The sequence below is a fragment of the Micropterus salmoides genome, unplaced genomic scaffold, assembly GCF_014851395.1.
Source record: "Micropterus salmoides isolate LMB-PRFRI ecotype aquatic unplaced genomic scaffold, ASM1485139v1 Ms_hic_scaffold_325, whole genome shotgun sequence".
Classification (NCBI taxonomy): domain Eukaryota; kingdom Metazoa; phylum Chordata; class Actinopteri; order Centrarchiformes; family Centrarchidae; genus Micropterus; species Micropterus salmoides.
Window position 1 is genome coordinate 1 of NW_024042540.1, and position 14679 is coordinate 14679.

A 14679-nucleotide genomic window follows, 5' to 3' on the forward strand; every position below is an offset into this window, starting at 1 on the left:
GGCTGCAGGTGTGCAGTTTGCTGGGGAAGTGGTTCCTCAGGTGTTTCCTCCAGTGGTACTGGCTGACGGTGGTGTACGGACACAGAGTGCACTTAAAGACCCTGCAGAGACACAATCAGGCAGACGGTCAGCACAAGGCAGGAAGGAAAGTTTAGATCAACAGCCGGCCGTACTCTGTTTGAGACACGGGCAGGGATAAACGCCGTTTTATCGCACTCTGGTCAATTTTGCTGCGTCGTCTTTCACACTAGCGTAAAGAAAAATAATCCACATTCAGTAGTTTATTTTCCTGCAGTTTGTCTCTGAGCGTCTGTAGGTTTCTCCTGAAGTCAGCTTTTCTAACGCTACCCGTCCTTCTGCTGTCGCCGTCTGCACCGGATCATCTCTCTGCTGCACAACGCTGTCACATCCAAATATGGTCATTTCCTTTGTACCAGCAACCAATCGTGAAAGTGCAGAGGCGGATTTAAGCTCAGCGTGAAATCTGATTGGCTAGTTTGGAGTTCTGGTCACGTGGCGTGCTGTTCCTCAGTAATCAGTTTGATGTGTTTTAGGCTTCAGCAGCTCTTCCACACACCAAATCCTAAATTCTAAATCTTCACAGCCTGATTTATAAAACATTTTATTCCCAAAAAACATGGTGAAAACTGAGTTTTATGTCTGTTGACTGTATTTATGAGATAATAAAAAGTCAAACTCCTCTCAGTAAAAACATTTGAGTCGACAAAATCAAAAAATTTTGAGCCTGTGTAGGAAAGGCTCCAAAGTTATGTTATTATTTAGTACAGTTGACCATATTGGGCTTCGTGTTTCCCGTTATTTCTGTTTATTTAGCACCGGGTAGCCAAAGCGCGTGCTGGTTTGTATATTATCAGACGTCACACAGTTAGTACGCAGTACGATAGAGATAGTCAGGCTGCACCTTTCTTCAGAGTGTGCGTAAATGAGAAGAGTAAGTACATCCAGTTGTTATTTCTGCTGTTTGATAAGAGTTAGGAGTTCAGAAATACGTAAACTTGGGAGTTTTATTACGCGACCGTGGTACTAATTATATCTGCATTCGTACATTTACTTTCGAGCTTCGGCTCATCTGATTCGGTACGTCGGGTTAAAAATATGTAATATTAGATGACATGTTTTATACTTTACTGCTTGTTGTTGTTCAGTACTTGGTGGTTGAGTAGAATAAGAAGTAAGTGGTGTTGAATACTGTTATTTGGAGCGTCATCGAGGCTTCTGAATCAGAACGGAACCACAGCGTCCAGTATGGGGTTTTCACAATAAAAGCAGCCAGCCGTTTAGTCAGTTGGAGGCTACGACACGTATCAAAGATGACAGGAAGTGCTGTCTGTTAGCGGGAACTTAACGCATAGTAGAAAATCTGAGAATCCCATATAATAAGTGTTTGAATCCTTTCTTTCTGCTTATATTATTAGAGTTTAAGAGATATATATATAGTCATATTCTGACTATTGTTTTGGTAATGTAATATGTTTCCTTTATTCATTTGTTTCTCTCTTTATAGAAACCACACTTAGCGTTACACTCATCCTCAAACTCATTCACACAAGAAAGAGGAATAAAGAATAAATAAGAATAATTAAGAATAAATAAGAATGATCTCTCCGCTCATCATTCCATACTCTGGAGCATTTGGCCTAAGTGGTCAACTCTGTCTATCTGAACGTCCTCGTTAGCGGATTGAAAGCGTTCTGCGTCACCACGAAGCTGAAACACTTCAGGCCGGAGTTTCCCCGCTGACGGTCGTTAAGATGACGAGTCTGTGATCGATATCTGCTGCAGAGACTCTGCTCTGACGAACGTGAACACGTGACTCATCGTTTACATCCACGTTTCCTGGTTTCTAATCTGAGGCGGGATTTAATCGACACCAACAGACAGTGTGGAATAAGAATGACTGAATGCAACAGAGCCTGACCCTAAAAGGGCCCCGAGACCCCTACAGGACCCCTGCAGGATCCTACAGGGCCCCGAGAACCCTACAGGACCCCGAGAACCCTACAGGACCCCTGCAGGATCCTACAGGACCCCTGCAGGATCCTACAGGACCCCTGCAGGATCCTACAGGGCCCCGAGAACCCTACAGGACCCCGAGACCCCTACAGGACCCCTGCAGGATCCTACAGGGCCCCGAGAACCCTACAGGACCCCGAGAACCCCGCAGGACCCCCCAGGATCCCGAGGGTGTGGGCGTGGTCCTCTTACCTGTGGTCCTCGCCCTCCTTGCTGTGGTGCTTCAGGTGGGCGATGTAGTGGTCGTATCTGTTGGTGTTGTATCCGCACCGCTCACATCTGATCAGCCCTTTGATGTCGCCGGCGGCCCCCGCCTCCCCGCCGCTCTCCGCCTCCCCTCCTGACTGCGCCTGGGACTCTGACGTCTCCGCCGCCTTGGCCTTGGCCTTGCTCCTCCCCTCCACCCGGTTCACCACCATCATCTTGCTGACGCCGTGCGTGCCGAGGTGTTCCACGAACTCCTGCTCGTTCTGAGCCTGGAAGTGACACGGCTTGCAGTGGAAGGGCTTCTTCTTCTTGGATCTCTCCGTCCCGGCGGCGGCGGCGGTTGTGGCGGCGGCGGCGGGGCTACCTTTGCCTTTGATACCTTGCTCTGGTATTTTGGTGGCGGCGGAGGGGCGGGCCCGAGTGGGACGGGACAGGTCTTCAGCTTTGTCCCCGCCGTCCTCCTCGTCCTCCTCCGACTCGTTTCCTACGATCACGGCGTGGATTCCCGGGCCTAGAGGGTCGGGGTACTCGATGATGCAGACCTCTCTGTGGTTCTGGTTGTCGTAGCTGTACCTGATCACACACACACACACACACAGGTGAGTCAACACACAAGTAACTCGGACCGATCTGCAGGCAAACCAGCTGCAAAGTGAGCTTTTAGAGCAGAAAGCGAACTTCCACATTTCACCTGATGTTTGTCAGCACGACGCAGAAACATCAAACGAGCCGTAGAATGGAAACTGTATTTTCTACTGGCGGGTGCTCATTCGATCTTCAATTATGAGATGTGATCATTAAGGGTTTTTTTTCCGGGCGCCTGACCTCCGCCGACGTGCAGTGATCGTAACGCTCCAGTTCACATAAAGGGAAAACTAGATGAAGCCCTCATCTGTCTGGAGAACTTTAACCTGAGTGAGGACAGCAGCAGCGTGGAAGTTATGGCGTTTATTAAATTTACAACAGCTTAATTTCATTACTTAAAGAGGTGGTATTCTGCTTTTTGGCTGTGACCTCACAGGGATAAAAGCTAAACGCGCCTCATATAACGCTCGCCGAGCGGTGACTCCGACACGCCCTCAGAAACAGCGAGCTGCAGCACACAGCTCTCCTCTCCCTTCCAAACACTAGCTACCCTCCAGGCAGTCAGTGGACAGAAAGTTGTTCCTGTGATGTAGAGACAGAGCTCAGTTAAAACTTTATGCTGGTCGGCAACACGTACGGCTGAACCCGAGCTGTTTACCGGCTTCTCGCTGACCCGCCCTTCTCTGCTTCTGATTGGCTAGTAGTCCTTAACTAGGAACTGAGCATGTGCAGCTCCCAACAAAGATCATTTAGAGACAAGATGTATCACTCCATAGCTAAAACGAAGCCTTCGACACAGGGTGGAAAGAGGAGCTGCAGCAACGTGCAGGATGATAAAACATATGGTGTTTTTGAAAATGAGCAGAATACCACCTTCTTTAATCTACCCGCCTGGTTTCAGGTGTTACGTCTGGTTACATGGAGTCAAATCTTTCTCCACTTGAAACCTGAACTGTGTTCAAAAATAATCTGACGACGGTGTTTCAGCTCGCCGTGCAGCAGACTAACTCCTGACCTGATGATGCTCTCGTCCTCGCTGTCAGAGTAGCTGCTTCCCACCGTCTTCAGCTCCATCATCTCCTTCTCGTCCGCCGCGCCGCCGTCACAGCTGCCGCCGCTGCCGCCGCCGCCCTCGGCCGCCGCCACGTTGGCCAGCATCACCAGCTGAGGGGCGGGCAGCGTGTTCCTGGGCATGTCGCTGAGGCTCTGACCGTCCTCCATCACAGGACACATCTCCACCGAGAACACCGTCTGAGCGGCCATGTTGACTTCAGCTCCGCACCTGAGGGTAAATAAAGAAATGACCATCAGAGGGGGGAGATGTGGCGGCGGCCTAAAGACGCCCTTATTCAGCTGTACTGATGCAGTTTGGTGCTTTAATTTCATCAAACTACCAGGAGGCCCCACAGCTCCCTGCTGCCCCCGGGGGCCACCAGTAGGCTTATTTAGTGTTAAATCTTCTTCAATCCCAAATATTCTGCAGTAAACTTTAAGATAAAGGGTTTAAAACATCAATCCAACTTTCAGGGGACACTTTCCACACATTATTTTCGTGTAGTTTCCGATGCCTCACTCTGCTGCTGAAGCTCAGCGCACTGACAAAGTGTCTGTCGGCCATTTTGAAACAGCACCACATCTCAGTCGACAGCGCCATAAGGACGGAGAGGACACGCGTTCAGAACTCCCTCCGGAAAACACCAACTTTAACGCTGCCAGAGACTTCACACACGCTGATGGTCTCAGAGTGAAAACAGACAATTTGATCCACAAGAGTTACAAAAAGGGGAAGCAAACGGACTTTTTACTGAGAAAACATAAAGTGATAAACGACTTAAACCAGCCAGATAAAAACAGGCCGTCCGCAAATATCTGAGTAAACACCGTTAATTTTGAATGGAAGTTTGGTGACGGGAGATTCTTTACAAGGAGCTTTAAGAGTTAACAGCAAAGTTATTTTAGCTCATTTGGAGCTACAAAGTAAAATGTAGCGTCGATCAGATGGTAAAAGTCGGAGATTATTTAAATCCAAAGAGGTTTAGAGATTAAAAAGTGAAATCTGATAATCAGCGCGAGGCCCTGAATAGTTTAGAGGATTAAAACACACTATTTATTTCCCCTCTTTATTCGTGTCTGTCACTGAGATATCTGCTGAAACGTGTTTTAAACTAAACTCAGATCCTTAAAGTTTCCAGTCTAAATGTTCCTGCAGTCGCGGTTGTGATTTTCACAGCGACCATTTCAGAAAAGTTTGCGGAAGCGCAGAAGAAGTCAAACAGCGACATTTTGATCCAGACATGTTAAAGTTGGTGTGAAGTACCGGGAGGTGTTTGTTCTGTGGGTTTCTGGGGCGGTGAGTTAAAGCAAAGTGCCGGGCCGGAGTGTTAGCCATGGTCCTGATCAGCCCCGGACAGCGCCTTCTTCTCCAACTCACCGCCTCCATTTTCCTCCCAACTACCAACAACTTTCCGGCGGCTCCGCTCGGACTAACAGCCGCCGCAGCTGCGCTCTGCGCCGGACACTAAGCAGCGAACAGCCGCGGGACTCACCGGCTTCAGGTCCAAACTTTACCCGACTTTCCGTCACTTTTTCCAGCTTTGTTATCTGTTTCTTCGACGAACAGCGCAGAAAGAAAAGTGAGGAGAAGTTTCCGCACATTCCTCCACAGCGCGCTACGTACGGTGGGTGACGTCATGACGTCGCTCCAGCGGTGAGCCGGAAGTGTGCGTGAAGCTGCAGAAGGAAGGTTTATTTATCACCTTACAAAACTGAGGCTGTGACTCTTCTTACATTAGACAGGAACACACAAGAAATTAAAATATTTATTATTAGAGATAAAAGGTCTGACGGCTTGGAGCTCTGCACAAACTGATCTGTCCTGTAACTCACACTAGAGCTTTAAAACAGGCTCTTAGACCCGAGAGTTGGTGCAAGTCATTTGTTTCTTAAGACAAGAGTTAACACTTTCAGCTCGACTGAGAAATCTGAATGCATCAGGAGCTGCTGGTGAATCCTTGAGATAATAGTGTCGTACGACACCGGTCTCCTCTGTCGAAGCATCAAATGTCCTGCATAAAAAGTGCCAATTTAAGTCCTATTTTTGTGTGCTTTTGTGTTTTATCGTGTTGTGTGTGTGTGTGTTTTTCTAAGTCTGACCATAAAGGTGAACTGAACCAAGAGCTGAACGCTGCAGAAAGTTCATCTGAGGCTAACAAGTCCTGCAACACGTCGCACACCTTTCCAAACACCAGGTAGAGCAAACAGATGATCACTCAGAGCTAAAATATCTGGAACAAAAAAAAAACAACACAAACTAGATCATTTTCTAAACAGAGATTCTGAAACGGCTGAATTTCTGTCTGCTGTCCAGCTCAGAGTGCAGACCCAGAGACCCTGAAACAGGAAAAAGTCCCGGTTACCTGAAGAGTCCAGAGTCTGAGACCTCCACAACAAGTGTGAGGAATGTATTAGAGAAATTTCATCTGCTAATACCGGATTTCAAAGAACTTGAAGAAAACAATAAATGAAGAATATTCCCAGGAGAAGGACAGACGCATGTGTCCCAACCTGAGGGACAGCGAGGGGCTCGGCCAATCCCCACTTCTGTTTGCAGTTTAAATTGTGTTATTTTTGTTTTTGTCATTTCTAACTGCTAAACTGAGCGGTCTTGATTGGATTAATCTTGTAAACCTCGCGATTATGTAAGATGGTTTAACTGAAACATTTGTGCCAACAAAGCAGATTGATCTGGACTGAAGTCTGGATAAAGGATTCCTCCAGGTCTCAATGATCCCACCACCTAACAGTATTAAATAGTTTGGAGAAGTTGACGTTACTGAGAATAAAAACATGCCGTCTCTCTCTGCTGGGCTTCACTTCATGGAGAAATTAATTGGCACAAAACTTTGACTAATTGGAGACAAATTGTGTCTTAACAGTAAAGTAAAAGAGGTTTCCTACAAATACGGCATCTTATGTATCCAGTAAAAAAGATGTTAGAGAAATTTAGAATTAATGTTGAAACAATTTGTTTTATTAATGAACGTGCAGCAGAATGTTTTGTTTGGATGTTCAACTTTATGTAAGAAGGAAACTGGACGAACAATTCAACTTCAGGACTTTTTGGGAAATGACCATCAGATAAGCTTTGCATGAGGCCTAATGATGTTTTTCTAAATGTGCACGGCTCTGTGAAAGATTTCTTTGGTAAAAAATGTAAAATAAGTAGAATTGTTTTGGAATTCTGGGAGTTTGAGGATCAGCAGCTTCCCTCAGCTGTTCAGGTTAACAGTGATAGTGGGGGGGGGGGGTCGCTGCTTTAGCTGAAAACACACACAGGTTACTGAAGGCTGATGTCCACTCAGTCCAACATTGTGTCTTCACACGTCAGAACCAGACTTCACCTAAATATCCGGTCTTTCATCGGGGAAACACCTTCTCAGGTAAATTAAATAAATCAGTTGAACATTTTACCTGAAATGTGGAGAATCTCACAGACCTCGTTTGAGTTTCTTCAGCTTCAGGCGTGGAACATGTTGGAGTCCTTAACGCTGCAGCTGTCTCTGTCCAGGACTGCGGTGGTGTGAGCGGAACCGTCTGCAGCTCAGCGGGACAAAGAGGAGCTGGTCCTGGATCTGAGGAGGACAACAAACTGGACTGGACCACGAACACTGAGCCCTCTGCAGGAAGGGCCAGAGCCGGCTCTTTCTGAGGAGGCTGAGCTCCTTTAACATCTGCTGAGGGTGTTTAGGAGTCTGTGTCAGTGCAGTCCTGTTTGCTGTTGCATTCTGGGGCAGCAGGCTGAGGGTAACAGACGCCGACAGACTCAACAAACTGATCCAAGGCCAGTGAGTGTGTGGAGCTACATGTTAGACAGGACGACCCCCCCCCACCCCTTCATGACGTGCTGTCAAACACAGGAGGACTCTCAGTGACAGACTCATTCCCCCAGAATGCACCACAGAGCGCCACAGGAAGTCATTCCTGCCTGTGACCATCAGACTCTTTAACTCCTCCCTCAGAGGCTCAAACACACAGACTCTGCTGAGTCAGCTAAAATGGGACCAATAAGGTTGGAGCTTTATAACGCCCTAAAACTTTACATCCAATCACAAGTACTGATCTTGAGTTGTTGCTGCAGCACTGGTGGTTGCCATGTAAAAACAGTTTTGATTGGTCTGAGGTGTCTGTAGTGGGCGGGGCACAGCCCACCTGAAGTAGGTCAGAGGAATCCTTCTCACTAATAAGGCTGATAAAGCGATTAAAAGTAACCAAACCTACAAAGTTAAATGTTTATTAAAGATGTTTTGCCAGGATCGTTCAAATAAATAGTTCAAATTTGTAAAGAAACTTAGATTTTTGCAACTTAAAGTGGGCCACGTGCACACACAGGCTGACTGAGCAGTCACATGTGCAGAAACACACACACAACAGATCAGTTCAATGTTAAACGCATTTTTCAATGAAATATTTGAATGAACACGGTGATAGCAAACTCACAAAACAATTCACTGTTGTTTTTCAAATAAAGTGGCCCGTTTTAGCTGACGTCATCTCTTTAAAGATCGTCTTTGTACCCGGATGTTTTACAGCTTTTATAAAAGCAACAGAATAAAAAACTAAAGAATCAGAGTGAACATTAAAAATAAGAATGACTCGGTTGTGTTTACACCTTTTCACCACACGGGGGCGTTTCTGTTTGACTTCCATGATCACGTGTCTGATCAATCAACATTTCACATCAGTAACTATATGTAATAAATATTAATACATATATAAAACTGAAGACAAGTTGCTCAGAAGATTTAAATTTACTTGAAAAATCAAAAAGCAGATTCACTGACACTGACTGTCAGGATTGTAAAAATGAACAGTAAATAGCGGCTGGATGAAGCGTCTCCCCAGAGACACTGTGCGCATTTACGCACGAACCACAGCAACATAAATGAATAATAATAAATCTCCCGACACGCCGACAGGATCGGTCATGATCTGGTGTTAATTCACGTTCTGTGTTCTTCTTCAGATCCAAACGGCCTCACACACAGTCCAGGTTCAGACAGTTAAAGTGTTTGGAGTAAAGCAGCCGTCCTCCTGATCAACCCTGAGCTCCATCAGAGTCTAAACGTGGATTATAGAAGCTGAAAGTTTCATTCTGTTTAATCTCTCTGTCCTGTCAAGTTTGTTACTGCAGGTTTTTCTGTTTTGTCCCACGGTGTTTGCTGTGACTTTACTGCACGGATGGAAACGTTTAAATTACTGACAGCAGCCGTTCTAATCATCAAAGTAAATCATTAAAGATATGACTCATCAATATAACACACGAGAAAGAAATCGCCTGGAAGGCTACAGTGACCGGTGGGGGTGGAGGTAAAACGTCCATGCAGATGCTGGTCTCTAAATCTGATAAAATAATTAGAAGGGGGGGGGCAAGTGAATGATTTATGCGTATAGGCCTATATAAGTTCCATTAAAGTCCGAGCCGATCCGCGCGTCACACTAATTCAGCTGCAATAATCGGGACAAAACAGCTGCTGAAGTCAAATTATTAGGCTGTAATATTAAGCAGAGCGTTCAGACCTGATCTGGTTCATGTTTTAATAATAGTTACCATGTAGTCTGCACGTTATTCCTACAGTAGAGTGCTGTGGTGACAGCTGTAATTGGGGCTCTATGAGATAAATGTTACTGTGTCATTTTGTAAAGGGACTGAAGATGAAATGATCTCCTGTTTACAGACTAAAGGCGCACCGCAAAAAAGTGGTAGGCCTAGTCTGCTGTGGAGCCTGGTGATGACCAGGCTGCTGTAATCTGACTGTTCTCAACAGATAATGTTTGTTGGAACCTCCAGATGTTTCTACGTGTTATAATGTTGACAGACAGATCTGATCTGTAGCCTTCAGTGGCGACAGCTGCTCTGCTGCTCTGACAGAGGTCACAGCTGGAACAGTGGACAGATGATGCAGCTTCTTCTTCTTCTTCTTCTTCTTCTTCTTCTTCTTCTTTCCGGCAGACTGGACGCATCTGTGGCGTATTGCTGCCCTCCTCTGTTCGTTATTCACATCTTAACGCTAATTGCCTATATCTTTTTGGATAAACCAGTTTCATGTAGGTACTCGATCACTTTCTTCATTTTGTTCCAACTATCTAAGTTAAATAGGGTGCGTGTGCTAAATATAGTTTCTCCAATTGCTCCCAGGTCTCTAAACAGTTTCCTCCTTTGGCGAGAGTATTTTCTACAATGAACTAATACATGCTTCACTGTTTCCTTGTCTCCACACTCACATTTTCCATCAGGGAGTTTACCAGTCAGAGCCGGCCCAGACTGCATCTCTTCTCTTACCTCTAAAAGCACATCTTCCTTTCTCTACAGTTCATTGTGCTGAATAATATGTTTTCCCCTTTCTTTCGTTTTCCCATGATTCTTGCCACATTTCTTTCACTGACCTATTTATTACTTCTGTGTAATCCGGTAACCCATATTGTAAATTAATTTGAACTCTTTCCTCCAGCACCGCCTTCTTTGCCACCACATCTGCTTCCTCATTACCCTCCACACCCATGTGCACCTGCGTAATTTCCACAACTAAATCGGGTCTAGAGTTCATTTTAGTATCTTTAATTGTAATCAGAGTTGCTGCTGAGTCGCTACATATAACTGAATATTCCTGTTTATTATCTTCGACCCACTTTAAAGCCCATAGCACTGCCACCAGCTCTACACCACAAGCCACTTTACCGCTCTCAGGATCCTTTGACCCATCAGTATGGATTTGTAGGTGGCCTCCCCATGTTTGACACATCTGGGCTTTTATCTCCTTCACTACAGCCTCTGATCCATATTTCTTTTGCTTGTTTCCATAAAATATAGGTCAACATTGGGATCTGGGATCAACCATGAAGGTATATCTGGACGACATATTGGTGGACATACACTCACCTAAAGGATTATTAGGACACCATACTAATACTGTGTTTGACCCCCTTTCGCCTTCAGAACTGCCTTAATTCTACGTGGCATTGATTCAACAAGGTGCTGAAAGCATTCTTTAGAAATGTTGGCCCATATTGATGGATAGCATCTTGCAGTTGATGGAGATTTGTGGGATGCACATCCAGGGCACGAAGCTCCCGTTCCACCACATCCCAAAGATGCTCTATTGGGTTGAGATCTGGTGACTGTGGGGGCCATTTTAGTACAGTGAACTCATTGTCATGTTTGAAATGATTGGAGCTTTGTGACATGGTGCATTATCCTGCTGGAAGTAGCCATCAGAGGATGGGTACATGGTGGCCATAAAGGGATGGACATGGTCAGAAACAATGCTCAGGTAGGCCGTGGCATTTAAACGATGCCCAATTGGCACTAAGGGGCCTAAAGTGTGCCAAGAAAACATCCCCCACACCATTACACCACCACCAGCAGCCTGCACAGTGGTAACAAGGCATGATGGATCCATGTTCTCATTCTGTTTACGCCAAATTCTGACTCTACCATCTGAATGTCTCAACAGAAATCGAGACTGAGCAGATTGTGAAATACTCAGACCGGCCCGTCTGGCACCAACAACTGTGCCACGCTCAAAACTGCTTAAATCACCTTTCTTTCCCATTCTGACATTCAGTTTGGAGTTCAGGAGATTGTCTTGACCAGGACCACACCCCTAAATGCATTGAAGCAACTGCCATGTGATTGGTTCATTAGATAATTGCATTAATGAGAAATTGAACAGGTGTTCCTAATAATCCTTTAGGTGAGTGTACATTCAAATTCATGATACCAATTTCCTCTGCCATAGATTTGAGTTTTTCTGTAAAGTTTAGATGATGCAGCTGTGCAACAGGTCACATTTAATGGACGTCGCTTTAAAATGACGCTCCGAGGAAAGGACATCTCATTTCGTTACATGCGTGTTTCCTCGACTCCTCTCCTCGCGTCTCCTCCTCGACTCCTCGAGCTCGCATCTCGGGTGGGCGGGACTAAAATGCTCCTCGACTCCTCGAGGATCGAGGAGGTGGAAATTTGGGAAATGATAAAGGCCCTTTATGTTGATTGGACGCTGCGGCTGATCGGGCTGATCTGATGCATCAGGACAGAAACAATAAACTCAAGTGCATCGCTGCAAAGTTTTATATTTGAGTTGTTTTATGATTCTCTGTCTTGTTAAAATCTGTCTTCATTGTAGGTCAGAACAACAAAAGCCCCACACACAACTTTATTTATTTATTAGAAAGATCTTTTTTTCTATTTCTCCCATCAGCTTTTATTATGACAGTTAAAGTCAGAGAGAGTCGGAGAGTCTGTCAGCAAGAAACATCATCTCGTTTTACATCATTTATCCTCATTTCTGTTCAGTCACATGTGAAGCATTTCAGCAAATCTGTTTTGCTGTCCGACATGTTTCTCCTGTAGATCAACTTTTCTCATTTAATTTAATCCCAGCTGAGTCTACAGACATGCAGGCTGTACAATTATTTATCAGTCTGAGGTTCCACTGGTTGTCCTCACTTCATGGCACGAGGAGACATATTTTGCAGCAATTATTTCACATTTGGGCATTTCTCCCAGTAAATAAGGGAGTTTCTGTGTGTCTGATATGAATTCAAATTCGGGGTATATTTGGGAGTGTTTTTGTCTTAGTGTTTTATATTTGGGGCATGAGGTTAGAAAGTGCAGCTCTGTCTCTACCTGTCCTCTGTCTCTCTGCCTGTCCTCTGTCTCTCTACCTGTCCTCTGTCTCTCTACCTGTCCTCTGAGTCTCTACCTGTCCTCTGTCTCTCTACCTGTCCCCTGTCTCTCTACCTGTCCTCTGTCTCTCTACCTGTCCCCTGTCACACTGGGAGCAGAGTCTCTCCACTTGTGGTAGCCAGCTCTGTCTGTGACGACCCTTTTCTATGGCCAGGCTGTGTTCACTCAGTCTGTATGTTGTCATCATTTTTCTTAGTTTGGGACATTTTATTGTACTCAGGTAATTTGCCAGGGTGAATTCTCTTTTTAGGGTCAGATAACATTGTAATTTATTTTGTGTTTTGATCGTTTCTTTCCAGTATTCAATATATTTTTCTTTCTGCTTGCTGATAATTTGGTTTGGTCTGCTTGAGTTGGTGTTGCTGTCCTGAGGCTGTTGGGGACTTGTTACTGCAGAGAGCCTCTGGACCAGCTGGCTGAGGGGACTCTTCTCTGGTTTCAGCTCAGGGCTTTGTGATGATATGTCTGGGGGTTAACTGATTTTAAGTGATTGTAAAATGTAAGTGATCTTTTCTGTATTTTTAGTAGGAGGGGATATTGGCCGAGCTCTGCTCAGTATGGAAAGATTCTATGATTGTTTTGTCCCATTTGTCAAATTCATTATTAAGTTTTGGCCCCCAGATGTCGCTACCATATAGAATTGTTGGTTCTAGTACAAATTGGAAAATTTTAAGCCAGATTTCAATTGGAATATATATTTTAATGGTTCTTTTTATTGCATAGAAAGCTCTCCTTGCTTTGTCCCTCAGATCTTTCACAGCTAGATGTTGAAGTTGTATGTAATGTTGAGGCCAAGGTAAGTGTAGTTTTTTGTGTGTTTTAATTTAGTGGTGTCTAAATAGAAATTGTGTGTAACCTGATTTCTGTATTGAAAGATTATTATCTTAGTCTTTGCTGCGTTTACTGTCAGGGCCCAGGTCTGACAGAATCTCTGCAGGAGATTAAGGTGCTGCTGCAAACCTTCTTTATTAGGTGAGAGCAACACTAAGTCATCTGCATACAGCTCATACTGCTCATTCCTGAGTTTAGTCCAAACAGAAGACGATAAAACATAGTAAACACGTAAGGAGTCAGACACAAAACTGCACCAAAGTCTCTAATGAAGCGAGCAAATCATCTGATGAAAGCAGCCGGCGGCTCCGCGAGTAAAATCAGCTGATGAAAGTATGAATGACAAAAAAAGAAGCTTGGATTGATATGATGGAAGGCAGCGATCGATCTGTGACGAGTGATGTGACCTGCAAATAAAATGTATGCAGCAGTGTTAAAGGATCTCAGAAGAGGAAATAAACGGAAAGCCAAAGAACTGAGCGTCAACTTTGATACAAGTTCCATCATTTCAATTTGAAACATTTAGGCTAATAAATCCCAAGACACCATGATCATATTGTGAAATATTCAATAATGAATTCACATCAGAATCAATAATGTAAATGCAGATAATATCAGCATTGTGCCAGTAGAAATGATCCTGTGAGCAGGACATACAGTAACCTGTAGTTTTTCATGTGCAGGTGTTTGTTAAGCAGGTAACAGAGAATCAAGCTGCTCTGCACTGAGAACTGACACTTTATTAGTACCAACACAGTGCACATTTCTGTAGACACAAACTCCATTAAAAGTCTCTCCAGCTGTTAGAGCCGACTGACAGCTGATCCATCTGTGATCAGCTGCTCATCCCTTCCCTCCTGGCTCGGTTCACGCAAAGACGCAAGTGAGGGGAAACGTGGATGCCTTTAAGAGACTTGAGAAGCGCCCACAGATGATCAGAGTTCACCAGTCTTTGATGTGTGGGCGGTAACGTGTCGTCACTGATGGACACACGCAGAGCCACGCCCCTTCCTCGAGCTACTCAAAGCTGCTTCCAACGCCCCGGAAGTGCGGTGCTTCTACCTTCAAAGTAAAAGCGTACCACTTGGAGGTGGGCTGTGATAAGAGTAACAGGACTTTTATCAGAATCAGAAATACTTTATTGATCCCCAAGGGGAAATTCTTGTGTCACCATTGCACACATCAAGGAAAATAAATAATAATATAAGTTGGTAGGTAAATAAATAAATATATATAACCTGAGAGCCTGTAATGTTTTTCTGATTCATTTTATCAGT

At 44.8% G+C, this 14679-nt stretch overlaps 1 protein-coding gene across 1 annotated transcript; it reads right to left on the bottom strand.

Moving 5' to 3' along the window:
- Nucleotides 1–6: 6 nt before the first annotated feature.
- On the bottom strand, nt 7–5596 carry LOC119884176 (RE1-silencing transcription factor-like; the record flags this gene model as incomplete). Its single annotated transcript, XM_038694634.1, has 4 exons — nt 5373–5596; nt 3842–4108; nt 2227–2814; nt 7–101 (listed from the first exon to the last, which is right to left on the bottom strand). Coding segments are annotated over exons 2-4 (931 nt in total), but the record flags the coding sequence as incomplete, so codon positions are not given.
- Nucleotides 5597–14679: the final 9083 nt, after the last annotated feature.